Here is a 16,845-nt window from a genome sequence, read left to right on the forward strand (position 1 = left end):
CGCAACGAAACGAAAGCCGTGGGGAGGGACCCTTTTGTGTTTGCCGGGTTGCAGAGGATGAGAGAGAGATGTTTGTCTATTGGATCGATGCGTGCGAACGTCCAGCTCCAGTTCCGCACTTCCATTCAAGTTTTTCTTTTACCCCTTTCTCTCTCTCTCCCTCTCCGCATCCGAAACCACTCATTATGCCATCCTTTTCTTTTCGCATTGTTTTCGTGATTTCTCTTTTGGGTGCGTTTCCATTTCCTTCATCTTCTTTTCTTGCTCATTTTCAAATGGCGATCAAACGATTCCACCCCAGAAATTTCACGAAAGGTTTCAATCTCCAACTGCCAAAAGGGGAAAAAGATGAGAAATGAATGAGCTGCTTTATGTGCAAATAAATATCCATCACTATTGATTGGCTGCTGCGGGGAAAATCCGGGCCGTCAATATCCCCCTAAGCTGGAAAGAAGCACACCAAGGTTGCAAAGGGATGGAAGAAAACAAGTTGCCATTTTCTGTTTTAGAAAAATAAAGATTCCCCTAAAGGAAATCCCTTGAGGTATTATAATGCCACCGTCCATAACGTAAAAGACCTTTGATCCTTAATTTTTACCTCAGCTCGGTTTCATGGGGAAATGAATTTAGAGGGGGGAAATTTGGAGTGGTGTGAAGCCGGACATGTTCAAATTGCATTCCAGTGTACATCAGTTCACTCAGCCGACACATACACCCACTTTAGACGATTCGGCTCGCACGTCATCTACAATCCGATAAAAAGAAAAAAAAAAGGAAATAAATAAAAAAAAATAAGAAGGAAACCAAGAATTGATGAGTCTCGCTCTATTGTGAGTGCTGTTAGCAACGTGCATTAGCCCCGGCACGTCCTTGTGATCGATTCTTTTTACCCATCCACCGAGTTCGCCTGGCTGCTTCTTTGTCTGTTTGTGAGCGATGCGCCGATGTCGTCGTCGCTCGGTTACTTTTTCTTTAGATTTACTCTTCCTTTTGATTCGACACTAAGCCAACAACATCTACATCAGAAAGTCAAGGAATAATAAATATTAAGCCGATATGACTGACGTCAAGTATACGAGCAAAGGGACAAGGAAATCCTTTCATCTTCCGTCCCCATAGACAAAAAAAAAAATTGGAAAAAAAAGTCCTCACGTTATTAAAGAATTATAACCGTACTTGAAAAATGATGATTGGTGCGGGCGGCCAAAGAAAACAAGTAAAAAGGACACGACGAAAAGAACAAGGTCACAACGAACCTGAAACATGAAATCAAGTCGCCGGTCCCGCTGGTCTCGTTTAGCATAAATGATGAAGGTCGATGCTAAAAATAAAATGAAAAAAGGGAGAAATTATAACTGTAAAATCTTTTAAAAATTTCGCCTTTCCTGTTTGACATGTCTGCAGTATATTGAATGTTACAAATACACACACAACAAACCGACACGCAGGGGAAGAGAAGGACTGTGAAAGTGTAATAAATTGGGGCTTTTTTTTCTTTTTCAAAAGTGTGCTTGGTGTTGCTAATGCAAATCTGACAGTGGCAAGGAATAAATACACCTGAGGGCCACAATAAAGACGAGTTAGCAAAAAGGTTTAAGAAGAGAATTTTACAATGAACGACACCTGGATTATTTCTGAAAGAAAAATATTAATTCAATTTAAAAAAAAGGGGAAAGAGGAAAAACCTTCTGGAAATATCCGACTGAATAGAGGCGTTAATCTATTCCACCGATGGCCATCACGAGCAAATGCGCGATATTTTAGAAACAAAAAACGAATATTTTTAGGCAGATACGTGTGAAAGTGTATGTGTGTGTTTTGGTGGACGTCACAGACTACCGTAGCGTATCCATGGAGGAGGCCTATAAAAGCAAGAGCGAGCTTAATTGAAAAGGAGCTTTTGCTGCTTCAAAATTGCCGATAAAGCTGACCCGTCTCTCTTCAAGGATCGTCACCCTGTCCTGAAATTGGACCCTGTGGATAGGTCTCGTTAAGCGACATGGACTGTAGAGGACGGACCATGTTCAAATCGATGCCACCAACGGCCCCTTCTTCGAATTCCAGTCCCGCCTCAATAGCCTCAACGTCAATTATCGGAGGGCCGTTGTGGTGGAGTCCAGTCTCGACGATATGGCCAACCAGCACAGGCCCCAAGGGACCCTCCGTCGTAGGAGCGTGCCCCAAGGGTAAAGGAAAAGGCAGCAGTGGATTGCCAGCCGCATCCAAAGCAGGATCGGCAGCTGCTTCCGCGAGATTGGTCACTGATTTTGATTTGACGCACTGCAATTAACAAGGAGGCCATGATATAACAGAAAATCCAATCAGCCGAAATTGGCTCCATAAATTGCACGAGATTGTACCTGAAAATCAACATGTCGACTCTTGGCTTCTTCTTTCTCCCAGGACATGTGAATGAAAGGCCGCTGGACGTAATTGTAAATAACTTCGGCGCGCCCTCCTGGTCGCTTGCGCACTTTTTCCTTATAAGTCGGGTAACCTTCGATTCCCAGACGTATCTTTTTAAGGCCCCGCTCTTTCAACACTTGCTTGGCCACGTCACGGTTCTCAATGTACTTGAAAAATCGATACATGGAGGTGCTGAAGACGGCTGCAAGACAAAACGGGAAATATTACGTTACGGTCATTCTTTAGAGGAAAAGGTGTTGAATTTCCAAGGATCTTACTTTGAGCATATTCTTCTCCCATTTGCGGTGGATATTCTTCATCCCAGTCAACCACATCGTCGTCCAAAAGTACAACCAAATGGCATTCACGGTCTCCTCTTTGAGCGGAATTGACCATGACGGGAAGGATCAGTTCCTCGAGGAAGGATTCGAATTGAGCTCTGGCTCCTTCATTACTCAATTCGTGTAGCAGACCACCTATAGTCAAATAACCACATTTAATCGAATAAATAAAAGGCAAAATACAGTACAAAACGTTATTTACGGAGATTTTTGCATTTGACCGTGTGGGCGTCGAAAGGCAATAGGAGATAATCACAGGCCTCGCGGAGTTCTTGAACCGATACCGATGGTGGGCATTGAATGAAACCTGATCTGTAATAGTCCAAAATGGCACGAAAAACAGTTGCCGAAATTCCATCGGCCACATCATATTCGCCACGCTCATTTGGTCGGGCCCACTCTACGCCGGACGTAAACATTCGGCCGAGCATTGTGTTTGGGTGGGCAGCAAATAGTTGTGGGTCGACAACAAAACGGGTATTATCAACCACCAGGGTCAACCGTTCGTCTCTCATGACAACCGAACCTGAAATCACCAACAACCTTGATTTCAAATTTGCTTTCATTGTTTTCCTGTTTGTCATCTCACCAGCTGTCATGCCTCTGCCATCTTTCATATCCCTTCGATTATAGCCTTGGCAACGCTCAACTACTTTACAAATCAATGTTAGTAACATTATCAAGAAGAAGTAGCCAAACATGTTAACTTGGTACCAGACATTCCGTGTTCAGAATCTGCTCCACCAGACATGACTCCTGAAGCTCTTGGATTACTTACAAATGTGAAATTGCCCCTTTGCCTGTCAGCAAGAACAAAGTTATGGTGAATCATCATTAAAGAGCTAAAATCAAAACAAAATTACTTGTTCTTTGCTCCCATATTAGGCTGGGGCTTGGCAATTGGGTGCTGGTGGTACGAATCAGTGCTACCTGCTGATCCAGGACGCTGGACTAGACAGGGCTTTGGCTTTGCTTGAGAGCTGCATAAAGTAAAAAAAAACAAGAAGATGAAGACCCAAATAGTTTAAGCATGCAAAAGAATCCTCACCCGTTTTTGAAAACTCTTCTTCTTTGATCACCAGAATCTAGGTAGTCCTCTGTGTCACTGCTTGAGTCTCTATCAAAACTTGTTTCTCTTCTGTCCCTCCCCTGGGACATTTCTTTCATCAATCCAATGTCAGACTCGTATGACCGACGTAACTAAAAAAAAATCTAAGAATCCCCAACAATGTGTTCGTCTTTTGTTTCGCTTTGTTCCGTCCGGCCAGCTGCTACAGGTGTAAACTGCACAAATAATGGGGGCCAACCAGCACTAATTGTTGAGCTTCTGCAGTTTACCTGTATACCAGATGAACTTTATAACATTATCCCAATCAAACAATAAAAAGAACGAATGTTTCACAATTTTGAAAATATCATTTCTCATCTGCTTCACCGAATATGATCACTGCCTCACACGGCTCGAGTCTCGGCTGTTCTGAATCACGAACCGATCTAGTGTCAACTTACAAGGCGATTGTTGGGTTCACTACAGATGTAAAAGCAGTAGTGAATGTCCTTCATCTTTATTCTTCCGTATTATTAACACAAAAAACGTGCGAATTCTAGTTTCTACTTTCTAAAGCCTTAAAATCTTGTCCATTAATATTTCAATTCCCAGTAAATCTACTATGTGACTGATTTCGTCAACAACACGCGCTATCACCCTTGGCATTCCATTAATATTTGCTCATCACGTCTGATTTTTCGGGGAAGGCGGAACTAGTCGGCAGTTTTCTTTCACATGCAAACAAACTAGACAGATGACTCACAATAGATTTATGCCCATAAAGAGCGCTCAGCCGCTCAGTTTCGCAAAGAGCCTTTCTCTTTTCTCATAAACGCTATAATATTCTGAGTCACATAATGTTTGTTTTTTTCCAGGGTGAGGTAAAATAAAATATTGGCCCAGATCCGCTTCTTTAATTAAAAGTTACTCAACCTTATTAAAAACATTGCTTAATGACCGGTCACGAAAAGCTCGTAACATTGAATAGTAGTGGTAAATTCTTTTCCTATTTTGGTACCGTGACTGTTTATTATGTCGTCTTTCCGTGACAAATATTATTAATATATTTACAGAACGGGTAAAAAATATAGAAGAAAGTGCAAAAAACCAGCTTTCTCTGTTTGATTTCAGATTCAAAAGTTCTTGCTTCTTGGTAAATTAAATTTTTGCTTGCTTTAGTTAGTCATGATGATTTAGAAATCAACTAAGATAGACAATAAGTAGATAGTAAACCAGTAATAAAGACGCTGAGAAACGGGAAAAACTGAAAGAAATTGAAAGAAAGAAGAAATAATATTTTCGCGTTTTGAATCATACGACGCATGGCAATTCTGTACCAACTCTAGCAGACGTTTGTTTTCAAAACAAGTCGATTAACGAGTAGAAAATTATTTTTGATTCTTTAAGTTTGTATTTGCCATTTGGTTGCTGCTAAAGATTTTATACTTTTATTGCACGAATATCGAGGTCAGTTTAAATATGAACGACTGTCCCTGTATGTGATGCAATTCTAACCATGAGTCGGGTGATTATAAGCCAAGCTCGAAGGTTTACCTTGGAAGCTAAAAATCAATTTCGCCCCCACGCAAAAGTAAATACTATCAAGTTAGGTTCGTCGGAATTAATTCGTCATTATTCTTCTTCAATTGATTCACAACTCCATGATGAAGGTATTCTGGTGTAAACATTAAAGAAGTTCAATTACATACCGGATGAAAATTGAGTGCTTTACTGCTTTGTTTGATAGGATTTGCCAAACTTAAGAAGAAGTCTCCCAAGATGATTACATTTAAAGATAAAATTGAAAAGCATGACTTGGATGCAAAATTAAACAATATAAAGAAATGGCTTTCTAAGGGCCATTTTGTTAAAGCATCCATCTCAAATGTTTCAAAAGATGAGAAAAAAGTGGTAATGGAAAATTCATAATAGTACTGTACCAAATTTATCATATTTAATCATTTCTCTTAATAATAGGAACAAATGTATAATGACTTGATGAAGGAACTTGCAAAAGAAGGCAAATTCAAAATGTTTAAAACTAGCAGCAGAGAAACTAAATTCAGCATAGAACCAATAGAGAATATTGAAACTGATGAGCAAAAGAACATAACATAACATGGCTAAATATTTCCTTTGATCCTAGTTTGAGTTACAATACAAGTGGAAAGAAATTGTCACATTGACACATTCTCTTAAGTTTATCATCCTACAGTGTGATAAAATCCTTATTTCAGGATAATGGTAATCAAAGTCAACCTCTCTTAAGCTAATGGTTATTTTTAAACAGTTTAATTTAGTTTAACGTCTAACATTGATTACTCTATCAGTAATAGTTATTAACTCCCTAAACATAAACGTTCACGATTGAAAATTCCCGAGACCTTCGTAAAATTTCAAGTTAGGAAGTCCTCGCTAGATGCCGCACAGATCATTCTACTCCAAATGGTCGACCATGATCAACAAGCAACAACTGAACAACTACTTCATAATAACAATCTACCCATAATTGTATTACAGTATTTATTGTAGATACTGATGAAAATGAAAAATTCGTCAAGGAGTCGAGCTGCTTTTCTTCGATTTCCAGTCCTTTTTGGTAAATTTAATTACAAAGCCATTGAATAGTAATTGTTTTAAAATTGTTTTCTTCATTAAGGATTCATTTTGGGAACATTCTACATGGGTTTTCAATATCGGTGAGACATTGAAAGACTTGCTCAGTACAGAACTGACAAATCTCAATTTCATTCCAGGAAAGGAGATATTTGAATATTGTTTTAAATTTTAGGAAGTCGTTCATGAAAGACATAGAAGAAAAGCAAAAGGAAATGAATAAAGAAGATCCTAACAGTAGAGGATTGATCACAAGCTCAATTGGACAGATCAATCGTGAAAGAAGCAATAAGAATGATAATTGACAAAATTCATTTGTGATTCTTCAGGGCAAATTTTAGAATGGACAAAATTTAATACAACAAAAAAATGCAATTATTGAAAATTATTCAATCCTAAGTATACTAAAATAACTAGTTTATGTTGTGAGTGACTCTTTCTTATTTGGGGATGAATATGTGATTTCCTCACTCTGCATGAATTCTTCCTGCATGTTTAAATTAAAATGTCATTCATGAATATAAGTAAATTTTAAACTTTCCACACAGCCCTGAGTACTGCATATTATACATATTGTGTAATGCTATACAGGCTGAAAGCCAGTTGCTTCCACCTGCTCGTATACATACCTTGTTGTATATTACTTTGACTATAAGTGAACAACTCGGACATGTGGCTTCTTCTTCTCCATTTTCTAGTTGTTCCTGTTTAAATCAAAGTAAACCTTTTAATAACCTTGGAATCTGAGTAGGGTCTAGGGACGTCACATTACTTTGGTGATTTCAAACCGATCTCCACAAGGGCAAGGATAGAAGTAAATTTCATTGTCCGAATCATATTCAAAATCTTCGATTTCAACTTCGTCGTGATAGACAGACATTTTCACCAAAAATTCTGAGGAATAAAAGATTTTTCTCAACTACTGTGTGGATCTTCAAAAGACAACACGTGAGAAAAAGAGACATCTGACGGCCAAAAATCAGACTGCCTGAATTTAACTCAAAAGCATAGCCTTCTACAGTTAGAAGGCCTTTTAACTGTAGAAGGCTATGCTCAAAAGTATGATAGAAAAAGCATTTTTTTTTTTATCCCCAACCCTTCTTTCAAGCGACAATATGTTGGAAATGTTGGAAACAAAACAGAAATAATGATCAAAAGACTGATTTTGTCAGATAATGTGCCGGCGTCATCGTTTATTTCCACAAAACCTTAATAGAGATGGATAGCGGGATAATTTGAAGTCTTTTGTTTTTTCTCTAATCGGTTCAGGATTGCTGAGCGAGAAGTTCGGCTTGCTCGTTAACGATGGTTAGCATGGAATCTTTGACCTGTCTGAGGTGGCCTCGCCAAGTAGTCAGCAACTCCCGTAACTGCTGCCAGTGCTGCTTGCCGAATGTCCGATGCATGGTTGATGAAACAAGTACTTTCTTGTTCAACTGATCCATTCGTGCGCGCACCAATTTCGTCTTAAGGACTTGAAGGACAAATTCCTCTACTTGATCTTCGGTTAGTTGCAATTGCTTCTCGAGCGTTTCGAAAGGGAGCTCTACGGAATTTTCAGCCAACTGCATGAAAGTCAAAATTCGCATTTTTCGAAGGTTCTGCTCATGTTTCAGACCTAAAAATCATTGTTACTTAAATTTCTTAAAAAATACTAGAGAATTTCATTAGCAGTAATTACCTAGTCCTTCAACAAAATCTTTCTTTTCCTCATAAAACTTCAAATAAGCTGACAGCTTTTCCGTCACGAATACGGTCAACAGATCGTGCAAAAGGGCACCTTCCAAAACTGTACACAAAGATGAATTAATAACTGATTTAACTACAAAGAAAATTTTATAAACCTTTCACAGGTTGCAAAGTCAATAAATGATCGAGAAGGAAAGTGTTGGGATCAGCCAATGAAGCAACAATGCAGCGCTGAGCTTCCTCACGAGCCTGTGAAGCATTTTCGGTCGTGTAAGTGCTCAACAACTCCACCATCACTTTGGAGGCCAGTTCACTGAATAATAACACTGGTTTTATTTATTGTTACAATGATTTGTTGAACTTCAATACTTTACCTTTCTCTGGAGTTGAGGAGAGCTTCATGTAAACTTCGGAGGAGTTTTTGCATCTGCTCGTTGTTAGGCTTGCATGGCCCTAGTTGAGTACGCATTTTATCTAGATCCGTGAACACTGTCTTCATCTGTTCGACTTGTCCAGCAACTTGGACTAGCGTGTGATAGACCGTGTAACGCGTTGTACTCACAGGATCAAGCCCATGAAATAGTACAGACAGACTAATGAATCAAAATTATAGTGAGACAATTCATTATGTAAACTTCAAATTTCAAATACTCACACTCTCAGACAAACAAGTCCCAACTTGTTTGATGGGGGTTTTGCAAGCTTTTGGCAAAATGTAGTAATTATTGGTTCAGCTTTTTCATTGGGGAGAAGAACGAGCATAGATACAATGCTATTCAAGACTCCCTCAGATTCTACTTCATTGCCCTCCTTCAAAGAAAAAATAGTGTAAACACACACCACTAATTGAAATAAAATTGTCACTTACTTTGAAACAGAGATCTGCAACAGCAACAATGTTGCTAAGATCTGAGTTTTGATCATCATCCACATTTGATGCTCCAAGAGCCTTGAAAAAGCTACACAATTCAGTAGCCTAAAAAAGACAGATATGATTACAATAACCAATTAAAAAACTTTGATGTCTTAAATTTTCTCTCAGTACTATATAAGAGTTATGTTGCTTTCTTCAGGTGATAAAACAGGTATAAAAATTATAAATACTAGTAGGGAAAATTGTCTTTAACACAGAAAGGTGTACGCTACTGGCAGACTCCACACTTTTCAACGGCTCATCGCCACAACAGTTAAGCATCTACAGGACTAAATTTATGGGGAAACTAACCTGTTCTTCAACCGTTAAATCGATAAATGCTGGTAAACTCATCCTGATAAATTGTTCAAAACAAACTGGAAAAAAAGATTCCTTTATTACAAGTTGCTTGTCAAAAAAATCCGGATATAGGCCACGCTCACGATCCCGGTACAGAAATTCGTCTGTTATGGCGACATTGCCACCATGTTCCCCTACAGATAAATCAACGATTTTTTTTTAAATTCTGTGTTTCAACACTTTCACACTTTCCAAAATTTTCTAAAACAAGTTCTTAATTTTAAAAAAATTATCATAAAAAAATTACTACCTTTAAAAATTGCAGCATAAAAGATCACCACATTTGTTATCGCTGTTATCGTCTCACCCGCAAAATTCTATCTAACTTGACGTTTTGCGGTGTTGGAAGAAACAAACGAACACACCGTCAAAGGTACGCACCAGTTTCGGATTCATTTGATCGTTATCATTCGAACCAGCATTTATTTTTCAAATTTATTAATTGTTAACTTCCTTATAACGTCAAAGTTAACTGGTGACATTCACAAATCTGTTAACGTGCAAATCGCAAAAATATTTAATAGTTGGAGTGTTGGCAGTAGGTAGTAGTAAGTAAGATATTTGAAATATTGCATCAGACATTTTAAAATATTAATGACTAGATTTTACTAACAGGGTGAGAAGTTTCGAAGGGAAAAATAATCGTTCTTGGAACACATTGAGAATTGGTTGTACCTTGTTCACCTATTATGTCTGAAGCCCCCTTAAACAACAGCAGCATGGAGCTGAAGATTTACAATAGTCTGACTCGCAAGAAGGAGGTGTTTACTCCTCAAAATGGGAAAAATATCACCTGGTATTCTTGCGGACCAACAGTCTATGATGCATCCCACATGGGACATGCCCGTTCATACATGTCTTTTGATATCCTGAGAAGGGTCTTAAGAGACTACTTTGGATATGACATTACTTATGTAATGAATATCACTGATATTGACGACAAAATTATTAAAAGAGCAAGGCAAAATTATTTATATGAAAAGTATGCAGCTGAGATGGGTGAACTTGAAACTCTTCAAACAGATGTCAAGGAATCTGTTGATCGTCTTTCTAAGCAAATGGTAGTAACTACCGATCCCGACAAGAAAGTTATGCAGGAGAAGATGTTGGCCAAAGTCACTGCCGCGATTGACAAATTCACCGAAACAATCAAGCTTGGTCAAGGATTATCCGAAGGAAAGAGCTTTTTGTTGGCTGAAGCAAAAGACGTCCTGAGCGATTGGCTCGACTCGAAGCAAGGCATGGATGTTTCAGATAACGCAATTTTCGCTTCTCTTCCGCGACATTGGGAAGAAGAGTTTTACAAAGATATGGCCGCTCTCAATGTTCTACCAGCCGATGTTATTACGCGTGTTAGCGAATATGTCCCGGAGATCGTGGATTATATCTCACGAATAATTGAACGTGGACTTGCATATTCAGGTGAGTTTTTATCTCTTTTTTTTCCATTATCTCGTCATGGTTTATGAATCTTTTGTCATTATATAGCAAATGGCTCTGTATACTTCAATGTATCAAAGTTCGATTCGCAAAAGAATCACAAGTATGCGAAATTGGTACCTGAAGCTTACGGTGATTCAAAGGCATTGCAAGAAGGAGAAGGTGATCTAAGTGTCTCCGAAGATCGGTTAAGTGAGAAAAAATCACCTAACGATTTTGCGCTATGGAAAACTTCAAAGAGTGGTGAACCTTCCTGGGATTCTCCTTGGGGGAAAGGTAAAATTCAACTAAAAAATATCGAACCAACGTAATGAATTAATAATTAAATTATTTTATTTTATTCTATTCAGGACGTCCTGGGTGGCATATTGAATGCAGTGTGATGGCAAGTGCAATTCTAGGGTCATCAATGGATATTCACACAGGAGGCGTCGACCTAAAGTTCCCTCATCACGACAATGAACTAGCCCAATCTGAAGCCTACTACGATAATGATGAATGGGTTCGCTATTTCCTTCATACTGGTCATCTGACCATCCAGGTACTGTACAAACTTCCGTAAACTTTTTCCGTTCTTCTACCTAATAGAAAACTAAAATGAAAATTTTTCTACAGGGTTGTAAAATGTCTAAATCCCTCAAGAATTTCATCACCATCCAAGATGCGTTAAGTAGAAATAGCAGCCGCGAATTGCGCATCTTTTTCTTGCTTCACCCATGGAAAGAAACACTCGACTATAGTGACAGTGCAATGGATGAAGCATCGAGTTACGAAAAAATGCTAAGGGAATTCTTCTTAAATGCCAAGGATCTTTTGAGGAATGGCCCGTCATCAAATACTGCCGCAGAATATTTTCAAAAATGGAGCACAGCTGAGCAGGAAGTCAACACCCGATTCGTCGAAACGAAAAATCGAGTACGGGAAGCTCTCTGCGATAACATAGACACTAAAACGTCTTTGGACGCGATTAAAAGCATGATATCGGCTTGCAATAAATACCTGGCACAGCTGAAGCAATCTGCCAACCGGGTTCTAATCAAGGTCATTGCCGAATATGTAACGCGGTTGTTCCAGATCTTTGGCGTGATTGAAGGCAAGCAAACCCTTGGATTCCCCTCTGAATCGTCTAGTGGAGGTACCGATAATGTTGAACAAATCGTAATGCCTGTCCTTGAAGCGCTCGCAGACTTCCGAGAAGAAGTGAGGAAAGAGGCTCGTCAATTACGTGCAACACGCGTTCTCGAACTTTGCGATCAAATTCGAGATGACGTTTTGCCTAACCTGGGCGTAAGACTCGAAGATCGGGAAAATCAGCCTCCTGCTTTGAAGCTTGTCCCACGTGAGGAACTGCTTAAGGAGAAAGAAGACAAAAGATTGGCTGAGGAAGCCAAAAAAGCTGAGAAAGAACGTAAAAAGGCTGAATTAGCAGTCAAAGAAGCCGAAAAGGAAGCAAAACGACGCATGCCTCCAACTGAACTATTCAGAAGTAAAGATAGATTTAATTGATTGTGCCATCAATCATTATAACTTAAATGATTAACGTGTTTCTTTGATCTAGGTGAAACGGATAAATATTCTGCTTTCGACGAGAAAGGGATGCCAACCTTAGACAAGGATGGCAAAGAAGTCAGCAAAGGCCAGCTTAAGAAGTTGGAGAAACTATGGCAAGCCCAAGAAAAAGTTTATAAAGCATACTTGCTGGAGGTTTCATCAAAGAATGAGAGTTGATGCAATACAAGAATAGGTTGGTGGGAAAAAATAAGATTTATTATTAAGATGTATTAAATCAATTCTAAATACAATCATCCATATGGATATCATCAATATAAATCAGGTTGTTTAAATCTTGATTCCTTATCTTTATTTTTTACATGATCCTTCAATAGATCCATGATTTCATTGTTAAACTCTTCAGGTGTCTCTCTTACACCAGTTGCCCAATAGTAAATATCCCAATCATTTGAGGGTAAATTGATCAGTCTGTCATATAAAGACATTTGATCATCACTCATTCCATCCAAGTAGCGTGAGGCAAATGTGCTGAGAATCAAACCATTTTCCAACATACCACGTTTTCTGGATTGATACATTAGTCTGTGGATATGTGAAAATTGTTTACAACAATAAACTCGGAAATAAGTAATTGAAGAGAAAACCAATACCTGGCCTTTTTCAAAGTGGATGACTCATTTTCCCTTTCAACATATGGTGGAATCCATGGTTCAGTTTGAGGTGAGGGGTACCTGATAGTTTTAACAACTTATATTATTCTATCAATGAAAAAAAAATCTTAAGATGATAGAATTCATACATATCTCCGCTGCTGGTGTCGGATGACAGAAATCTCAATACGGTAACTTTATCACACTATTGAAAATATTACATAACAATTTAGTTTCATGAACCATTCTTTAACAAATCAACACCTACCCTAAATGTTAACTGTCTGATTGGATGTAGAAGTCGAGAAAAAATATTTGATTGAGCCATTGTGAAGATTTTTCTTTATAAATTATGAAGCTAGCCAAAACGTCTTTACTGAGTTACGTAAAAGTCGTAAACAAAAGTACAGCAGACGAAGACGATATTTTGTTGTACTAGAACAGTACTGCCTCAGGGTCGAAGTGTACTACAAAAGGAGGAGTTCACCTTGATTTTTCCTTGACGTTTCACACGTAGATGTATATGTTTTCTTTTCAAGAGTTTGTAAATTGATCGTATTTTTATGCCTTTTGGCGTCCTGCATGTTTAGCATGTTGTAATTTTTGTTTGTTTTTTTATTTACTACCAGTTTAAGCAGTTGGTTTGTTTGTGTGCCATTGCTGTGGACTAAGGAGAAAACTAAAATTTTTGAAATAAAACCAAACCACATTCGTTTTTAAAATGTCGCAGCAGTCTCGTGCATTGTACAAAACGGTATTCTGAACCTACTGCTTTTACTATGGTCATGAAGATGTTTCACTTACATTTCTGTCTAGATGTTACATCTTGGCAAAGATTACCCAGGTGGTTACCCGTATTTTCGTAATAAACTAAAAAATGCTTTCATGAAGAACAGTGCTCTGAAAGACCAAAAGGAAATTGACTCAGCAATAGCAAGAGGAGAATTTGTTATCAAAGAACTAGAAGGTAACTTATCACTTCTTGTTTTGCTTCAAAAGGAAATACATTACTTAATATTTACTTATACATACTTAATAATTTATGTTTCTGTAGCACTCTACATGCTAAGAAAATACCGTGCATTAAAGAAAAGGTATTACGAAGAATGAGGTTGTATTTCTGATTATCAATACAACATTGAAAACTTTACACTTCCATCTGATTTGACTTATAGTCCACCACTGCTGTCTGTAATAATACAAATTATTAATTCAAATATAACTGAGATGTTTCATTACTATTACCTCAAATGTTTTAAGGATATGATCACTCAAGTTTTGCAGTTGTTCAAGTCCCTCTCTGAGAGCATCAACAGCAGATATGCTTTTTGTTTCAATCCTCAAGTGCAACTTGTTTTCAGATGGATGAGGGATGGTGTAGCCACAGAAAATAACATCAGGACTAAAGTATAAACAATTAATACATTTTCTATGTCAGTTTAGACAAACCATTACTTTTTCAAAATTATTGTCCGAATAGCGTTGCCAAGCGTATGCCCTTCCCCTTTAAATATAAAAGTCTTCATTCGGTCATCCTGCTCTTCTTCCCTCGCCTATGACAGGAATGTACCAATTACTAAAGAATCAAGAAAATATCGAGGCCATTAAAATTAACTAACCACTGCCAATCGTCGATTCTCCATAGTAAATTCACTGATTTTCAAAAAGTTGTAGGAACTGAAAGAAACGTGTGAATTCTAAATATCATAGCAGACGATTCTTTTTCATCTGTAGACCAAGGACGACGCTAGAGGCACTATATACATAGCCATTTTTGGCTTATATATTATACTTATTGGCTTAAAAAATGTACGATAAAGGAAATTCACTATAATGTAAAATCGATTCATTTCACGAAATAGTTCAAGAAGACCTCTGGGCTTGATACAGTAAAAGACTAAAAGAGTTATCCGTTTTGGAAGCTGAACCTAATAACATCTTGTTTTCGTTTACGACACGATTTTACTAGATTTCGTGATTAATAGATTTCGTTATAGATACGTTTAAATACATAAGAGAATAATTACTTAAGAAAATAGTTACTTGTGAGAATAATTACTTAAGAAAATAATTTCTTAAGAGAACAATTACTTAAGAATATAATTACTTAAGTAATTGCTAGTGACTTACGAACAATTGTACTAAAAGAACCTATTATTTGTGAACATAATTTTAATTACTGGTGACCATAATTACGAGCGAGTATTTGACTAAATACACGTTGCATGAATTACTTAAAGCCCGAATTATTAAACATTTTAAATACAACAGTCCATAATTACTTAAGAACAAAAATACTTGTGTCCTTAATTTCAATAAAACAAAATTTCGAAAGTACTTGATACCATATTTACTAGTGAAAATAATTACTTGTATCCGGATCCCATAGAGAGCAATATTATCGGGCTTTCGATTTAATCAAACCAGAGCTATAGACTGGCTGAACTGAGAAACTATTTTATGAGTTGTTTAGGGACGATGTTGTAGGAAAAAGACAGACAGACAGCTTTTTTATATACAGTTTTTTGAATAATTATTTGAATTAAATTTCTTCTCCGAAACTTGTTCTAACCGTGCAGTCTGCCAGCAGCAGAGTGATAGTCTGATTTCTGATAGACCCGTCGTGATAGACCCGTCCACAAGTAATGCTTGCATACATTTTTACAATTCACAATTGCTGGACAGCCTATAACGGTAGTTGTTGATATATAACGGGTGGTCCCGCCCGTAGTTGTTGAGTTTTCTATTCTCTACCGTGATTTTGTGCCGGGAAACTCGGGGAAACTGAAACAGACTAGCGCTCTGAAATTTTCGAGAATGTCCATTCGACGAAGAGAAAACGGTTTATGCTGCCATTCCTTCTTAGACATTCCGTCTGTACAGTATGTAAAAATCATTTCGTATCATTCAATCTGGGTTTATAGTCTTTTAAACACCCTCAGAGATGTATGAGTTGAAATATTTTCAAACTGTTCACTACAAAGCAAACTGTACTCAGCACTGAGAAATAAGGAAGATGAGATGATGATGAAGAGAAAAGCAAGATAAGTGTATTGTATAGGCTGAGATTATATGATTGAAAAGATGTGCAGCAATTATTAGAAATTATGTAGTGTCCCAATTTTTAACCCGTTTTGTATTTAGCTTCGATCGCTACCCAATCTTCTAAATGATTCGCCTTCATAAAGTTGACAATTTTGTCGGACTTTTCAACCTGTTTGGGTGTGCATCCACTGCAACCCTCATTTAGGATTCGGGGCAGCATTCCTACATTACGTTTTTTATTAAAATTTCACAGTAAGTTTAGAATTAAATTTTTTTTTTTACCTTTCCAATCTTTTCCATTTTTTTCACAGCGTCCGCGATCTAAAAGGCAATCTAAGTAGCGCTTCACAAGTTTCGTATTTTTCAAGACGTTATCAACATCCATGGTTTCGAGTGTCTCCCAACTCGTTTGCTGGGCAGAGGCGACAGCAGCCAGGGCAGCCAACACTATTAGGATGACGACGATCGACTTCATACTTCTTCTGCGTATGAAAATGGATTGTTCCCTTTGATTGGACAACTAACGTGTTTATAGGTTTGATATGTGGAGAGTGAAATGTTCATTAAGGTGTGTGAAGAAAAGAAAACAAGTTTTCAATGAGCATGACCCAATACAAAGCAGCAAAGGGATGACGGGAAAGAGAAAATTGGGGCAAACCGCAAGCTGTATTCGTTCACTTTCACTGTCTCTGATCTCTCCCTACTCGTTGTTCTCGTTCCATAATGTTATAATCTGACAAAATTTGTAGCACAGATTTGAATGGCTTTATTATTTCAGGTGATTTGAAAGTGGTGTTGAAACCGGATTTCGTCCATATTTAGAAT

General features: G+C 37.8%; 8 protein-coding genes and 2 long non-coding RNA genes across 18 annotated transcripts in view; 5 read left to right on the top strand and 5 right to left on the bottom strand.

Moving 5' to 3' along the window:
* LOC124337633 overlaps nucleotides 1-16,845 on the top strand; it is a 99,407-nt gene that overhangs the window by 78,959 nt on the left and 3,603 nt on the right. The window contains exon 1 of one of the 5 annotated variants that reach the window (XR_006917482.1): nucleotides 16,473-16,555. The exons of 3 other annotated variants lie outside the window; for them this stretch is intronic. This is a non-coding gene — a long non-coding RNA (uncharacterized LOC124337633). Of the gene's footprint in view, nucleotides 1-16,472; nucleotides 16,556-16,711; nucleotides 16,799-16,845 lie in introns of those variants that run through there. One more of the 5 variants, XR_006917479.1, reaches the window with a different exon arrangement.
* LOC124334910 (BTB/POZ domain-containing protein KCTD20-like) lies at nucleotides 1,382-4,362 on the bottom strand. 3 transcript variants are annotated; one of them, XM_046789091.1, is made up of 9 exons: nucleotides 3,796-4,362; nucleotides 3,611-3,727; nucleotides 3,462-3,547; nucleotides 3,337-3,399; nucleotides 2,950-3,273; nucleotides 2,685-2,882; nucleotides 2,361-2,608; nucleotides 1,932-2,280; nucleotides 1,382-1,862 (listed from the first exon to the last, which is right to left on the bottom strand). In XM_046789091.1, exons 1-8 carry the CDS (start codon nucleotides 3,912-3,914, stop codon nucleotides 1,942-1,944), a joined length of 1,494 nt encoding a protein of 497 aa, XP_046645047.1. In that variant the 5' UTR covers nucleotides 3,915-4,362; the 3' UTR covers nucleotides 1,382-1,862; nucleotides 1,932-1,941. The 3 variants fall into 3 exon arrangements, with proteins under 3 accessions (XP_046645047.1, XP_046645048.1, XP_046645046.1); XM_046789092.1 differs by having other exon boundaries at nucleotides 1,382-2,280; nucleotides 3,337-3,396; nucleotides 3,796-4,360; XM_046789090.1 differs by having other exon boundaries at nucleotides 1,382-2,280; nucleotides 3,796-4,359.
* On the top strand, nucleotides 5,133-5,981 carry LOC124337171. Its single transcript, XM_046791261.1, has 3 exons — nucleotides 5,133-5,465; nucleotides 5,543-5,706; nucleotides 5,773-5,981. The coding sequence occupies exons 1-3, from the start codon at nucleotides 5,312-5,314 to the stop codon at nucleotides 5,911-5,913; spliced, it is 459 nt and encodes a 152-aa protein (XP_046647217.1). The 5' UTR covers nucleotides 5,133-5,311; the 3' UTR covers nucleotides 5,914-5,981.
* LOC124337425 (DPH3 homolog) lies at nucleotides 6,352-7,351 on the bottom strand. The gene is made up of 3 exons (XM_046791455.1): nucleotides 7,184-7,351; nucleotides 7,041-7,115; nucleotides 6,352-6,898 (listed from the first exon to the last, which is right to left on the bottom strand). The coding sequence occupies exons 1-3, from the start codon at nucleotides 7,289-7,291 to the stop codon at nucleotides 6,830-6,832; spliced, it is 252 nt and encodes an 83-aa protein (XP_046647411.1). The 5' UTR covers nucleotides 7,292-7,351; the 3' UTR covers nucleotides 6,352-6,829.
* LOC124335913 (eukaryotic translation initiation factor 3 subunit M-like) lies at nucleotides 7,576-9,502 on the bottom strand. Its single transcript, XM_046789420.1, has 7 exons — nucleotides 9,326-9,502; nucleotides 8,969-9,076; nucleotides 8,756-8,910; nucleotides 8,475-8,693; nucleotides 8,256-8,413; nucleotides 8,093-8,200; nucleotides 7,576-8,029 (listed from the first exon to the last, which is right to left on the bottom strand). The coding sequence occupies exons 1-7, from the start codon at nucleotides 9,365-9,367 to the stop codon at nucleotides 7,677-7,679; spliced, it is 1,143 nt and encodes a 380-aa protein (XP_046645376.1). The 5' UTR covers nucleotides 9,368-9,502; the 3' UTR covers nucleotides 7,576-7,676.
* On the top strand, nucleotides 9,694-12,643 carry LOC124333155 (cysteine--tRNA ligase, cytoplasmic-like). Of its 2 annotated transcripts, none has more exons than XM_046788943.1 (6): nucleotides 9,694-9,925; nucleotides 9,989-10,795; nucleotides 10,862-11,089; nucleotides 11,164-11,354; nucleotides 11,429-12,299; nucleotides 12,372-12,643. In XM_046788943.1, the coding sequence occupies exons 2-6, from the start codon at nucleotides 10,063-10,065 to the stop codon at nucleotides 12,539-12,541; spliced, it is 2,193 nt and encodes a 730-aa protein (XP_046644899.1). In that variant the 5' UTR covers nucleotides 9,694-9,925; nucleotides 9,989-10,062; the 3' UTR covers nucleotides 12,542-12,643. The 2 variants fall into 2 exon arrangements, with proteins under 2 accessions (XP_046644899.1, XP_046644900.1); XM_046788944.1 differs by having other exon boundaries at nucleotides 9,694-9,921.
* On the bottom strand, nucleotides 12,573-13,380 carry LOC124337108 (succinate dehydrogenase assembly factor 2, mitochondrial-like). Its single transcript, XM_046791165.1, has 4 exons — nucleotides 13,244-13,380; nucleotides 13,125-13,180; nucleotides 12,976-13,056; nucleotides 12,573-12,907 (listed from the first exon to the last, which is right to left on the bottom strand). The coding sequence occupies exons 1-4, from the start codon at nucleotides 13,301-13,303 to the stop codon at nucleotides 12,634-12,636; spliced, it is 471 nt and encodes a 156-aa protein (XP_046647121.1). The 5' UTR covers nucleotides 13,304-13,380; the 3' UTR covers nucleotides 12,573-12,633.
* LOC124337440 (electron transfer flavoprotein regulatory factor 1-like) lies at nucleotides 13,383-14,125 on the top strand. 2 transcript variants are annotated; one of them, XM_046791456.1, is made up of 4 exons: nucleotides 13,383-13,494; nucleotides 13,605-13,729; nucleotides 13,792-13,942; nucleotides 14,030-14,125. In XM_046791456.1, exons 2-4 carry the CDS (start codon nucleotides 13,697-13,699, stop codon nucleotides 14,083-14,085), a joined length of 240 nt encoding a protein of 79 aa, XP_046647412.1. In that variant the 5' UTR covers nucleotides 13,383-13,494; nucleotides 13,605-13,696; the 3' UTR covers nucleotides 14,086-14,125. The 2 variants fall into 2 exon arrangements, with proteins under 2 accessions (XP_046647412.1, XP_046647413.1); XM_046791457.1 differs by lacking the exon at nucleotides 13,383-13,494 and adding an exon at nucleotides 13,497-13,515.
* LOC124337561 (probable DNA-directed RNA polymerases I and III subunit RPAC2) lies at nucleotides 14,073-16,693 on the bottom strand. The gene is made up of 6 exons (XM_046791594.1): nucleotides 16,303-16,693; nucleotides 15,399-15,420; nucleotides 14,595-14,664; nucleotides 14,431-14,528; nucleotides 14,221-14,377; nucleotides 14,073-14,164 (listed from the first exon to the last, which is right to left on the bottom strand). Exons 1-6 carry the CDS (start codon nucleotides 16,493-16,495, stop codon nucleotides 14,123-14,125), a joined length of 582 nt encoding a protein of 193 aa, XP_046647550.1. The 5' UTR covers nucleotides 16,496-16,693; the 3' UTR covers nucleotides 14,073-14,122.
* Nucleotides 15,618-16,243, top strand: LOC124338123. Its single transcript, XR_006917667.1, has 2 exons — nucleotides 15,618-15,852; nucleotides 15,918-16,243. It is a non-coding gene; the product is annotated as an uncharacterized LOC124338123 (long non-coding RNA).

The sequence above is a fragment of the Daphnia pulicaria genome, chromosome 1 (assembly GCF_021234035.1).
Source record: "Daphnia pulicaria isolate SC F1-1A chromosome 1, SC_F0-13Bv2, whole genome shotgun sequence".
Taxonomy (NCBI): Eukaryota; Metazoa; Arthropoda; class Branchiopoda; order Diplostraca; family Daphniidae; genus Daphnia; species Daphnia pulicaria.

What these genes read in the sequence shown, in the direction of transcription:
- LOC124334910 (XM_046789091.1), bottom strand. Translation starts at nt 3,914, where the DNA reads ATGAAAGAAATGTCCCAGGGGAGGGACAGAAGAGAAACAAGTTTTGAT. An exon ending in TTCTGAACACGGAATGTCTG is followed by an intron (nt 3,400 to 3,461) that starts GTACCAAGTTAA and finishes TGATTTGTAAAG; the next exon opens with TAGTTGAGCGTTGCCAAGGC. An exon ending in GGTCAAATGCAAAAATCTCC is followed by an intron (nt 2,883 to 2,949) that starts GTAAATAACGTT and finishes ATTTGACTATAG; the next exon opens with GTGGTCTGCTACACGAATTG.
- LOC124337171 (XM_046791261.1), top strand. Translation starts at nt 5,312, where the DNA reads ATGAGTCGGGTGATTATAAGCCAAGCTCGAAGGTTTACCTTGGAAGCT. An exon ending in TTCACAACTCCATGATGAAG is followed by an intron (nt 5,466 to 5,542) that starts GTATTCTGGTGT and finishes TTTGTTTGATAG; the next exon opens with GATTTGCCAAACTTAAGAAG. An exon ending in CAAAAGATGAGAAAAAAGTG is followed by an intron (nt 5,707 to 5,772) that starts GTAATGGAAAAT and finishes TCTTAATAATAG; the next exon opens with GAACAAATGTATAATGACTT.
- LOC124337425 (XM_046791455.1), bottom strand. Translation starts at nt 7,291, where the DNA reads ATGTCTGTCTATCACGACGAAGTTGAAATCGAAGATTTTGAATATGAT. An exon ending in ATCGGTTTGAAATCACCAAA is followed by an intron (nt 7,116 to 7,183) that starts GTAATGTGACGT and finishes TGATTTAAACAG; the next exon opens with GAACAACTAGAAAATGGAGA. An exon ending in TCAAAGTAATATACAACAAG is followed by an intron (nt 6,899 to 7,040) that starts GTATGTATACGA and finishes TTAAACATGCAG; the next exon opens with GAAGAATTCATGCAGAGTGA.
- LOC124335913 (XM_046789420.1), bottom strand. Translation starts at nt 9,367, where the DNA reads ATGAGTTTACCAGCATTTATCGATTTAACGGTTGAAGAACAG. An exon ending in ATTTAACGGTTGAAGAACAG is followed by an intron (nt 9,077 to 9,325) that starts GTTAGTTTCCCC and finishes TGTCTTTTTTAG; the next exon opens with GCTACTGAATTGTGTAGCTT. An exon ending in CTCCTCAACTCCAGAGAAAG is followed by an intron (nt 8,414 to 8,474) that starts GTAAAGTATTGA and finishes GTTATTATTCAG; the next exon opens with TGAACTGGCCTCCAAAGTGA.
- LOC124333155 (XM_046788943.1), top strand. Translation starts at nt 10,063, where the DNA reads ATGTCTGAAGCCCCCTTAAACAACAGCAGCATGGAGCTGAAGATTTAC. An exon ending in CTGGTCATCTGACCATCCAG is followed by an intron (nt 11,355 to 11,428) that starts GTACTGTACAAA and finishes ATTTTTCTACAG; the next exon opens with GGTTGTAAAATGTCTAAATC. An exon ending in TCCAACTGAACTATTCAGAA is followed by an intron (nt 12,300 to 12,371) that starts GTAAAGATAGAT and finishes TCTTTGATCTAG; the next exon opens with GTGAAACGGATAAATATTCT.
- LOC124337108 (XM_046791165.1), bottom strand. Translation starts at nt 13,303, where the DNA reads ATGGCTCAATCAAATATTTTTTCTCGACTTCTACATCCAATCAGACAG. An exon ending in TCAGACAGTTAACATTTAGG is followed by an intron (nt 13,181 to 13,243) that starts GTAGGTGTTGAT and finishes TATTTTCAATAG; the next exon opens with TGTGATAAAGTTACCGTATT. An exon ending in GACACCAGCAGCGGAGATAT is followed by an intron (nt 13,057 to 13,124) that starts GTATGAATTCTA and finishes TAAAACTATCAG; the next exon opens with GTACCCCTCACCTCAAACTG.
- LOC124337440 (XM_046791456.1), top strand. Translation starts at nt 13,697, where the DNA reads ATGTCGCAGCAGTCTCGTGCATTGTACAAAACG. An exon ending in CTCGTGCATTGTACAAAACG is followed by an intron (nt 13,730 to 13,791) that starts GTATTCTGAACC and finishes ATTTCTGTCTAG; the next exon opens with ATGTTACATCTTGGCAAAGA. An exon ending in TGTTATCAAAGAACTAGAAG is followed by an intron (nt 13,943 to 14,029) that starts GTAACTTATCAC and finishes ATGTTTCTGTAG; the next exon opens with CACTCTACATGCTAAGAAAA.
- LOC124337561 (XM_046791594.1), bottom strand. Translation starts at nt 16,495, where the DNA reads ATGAAGTCGATCGTCGTCATCCTAATAGTGTTGGCTGCCCTGGCTGCT. An exon ending in AAATGGAAAAGATTGGAAAG is followed by an intron (nt 15,421 to 16,302) that starts GTAAAAAAAAAA and finishes ATAGTTTCTCAG; the next exon opens with TTCAGCCAGTCTATAGCTCT. An exon ending in ATATCCTTAAAACATTTGAG is followed by an intron (nt 14,165 to 14,220) that starts GTAATAGTAATG and finishes GTATTATTACAG; the next exon opens with ACAGCAGTGGTGGACTATAA.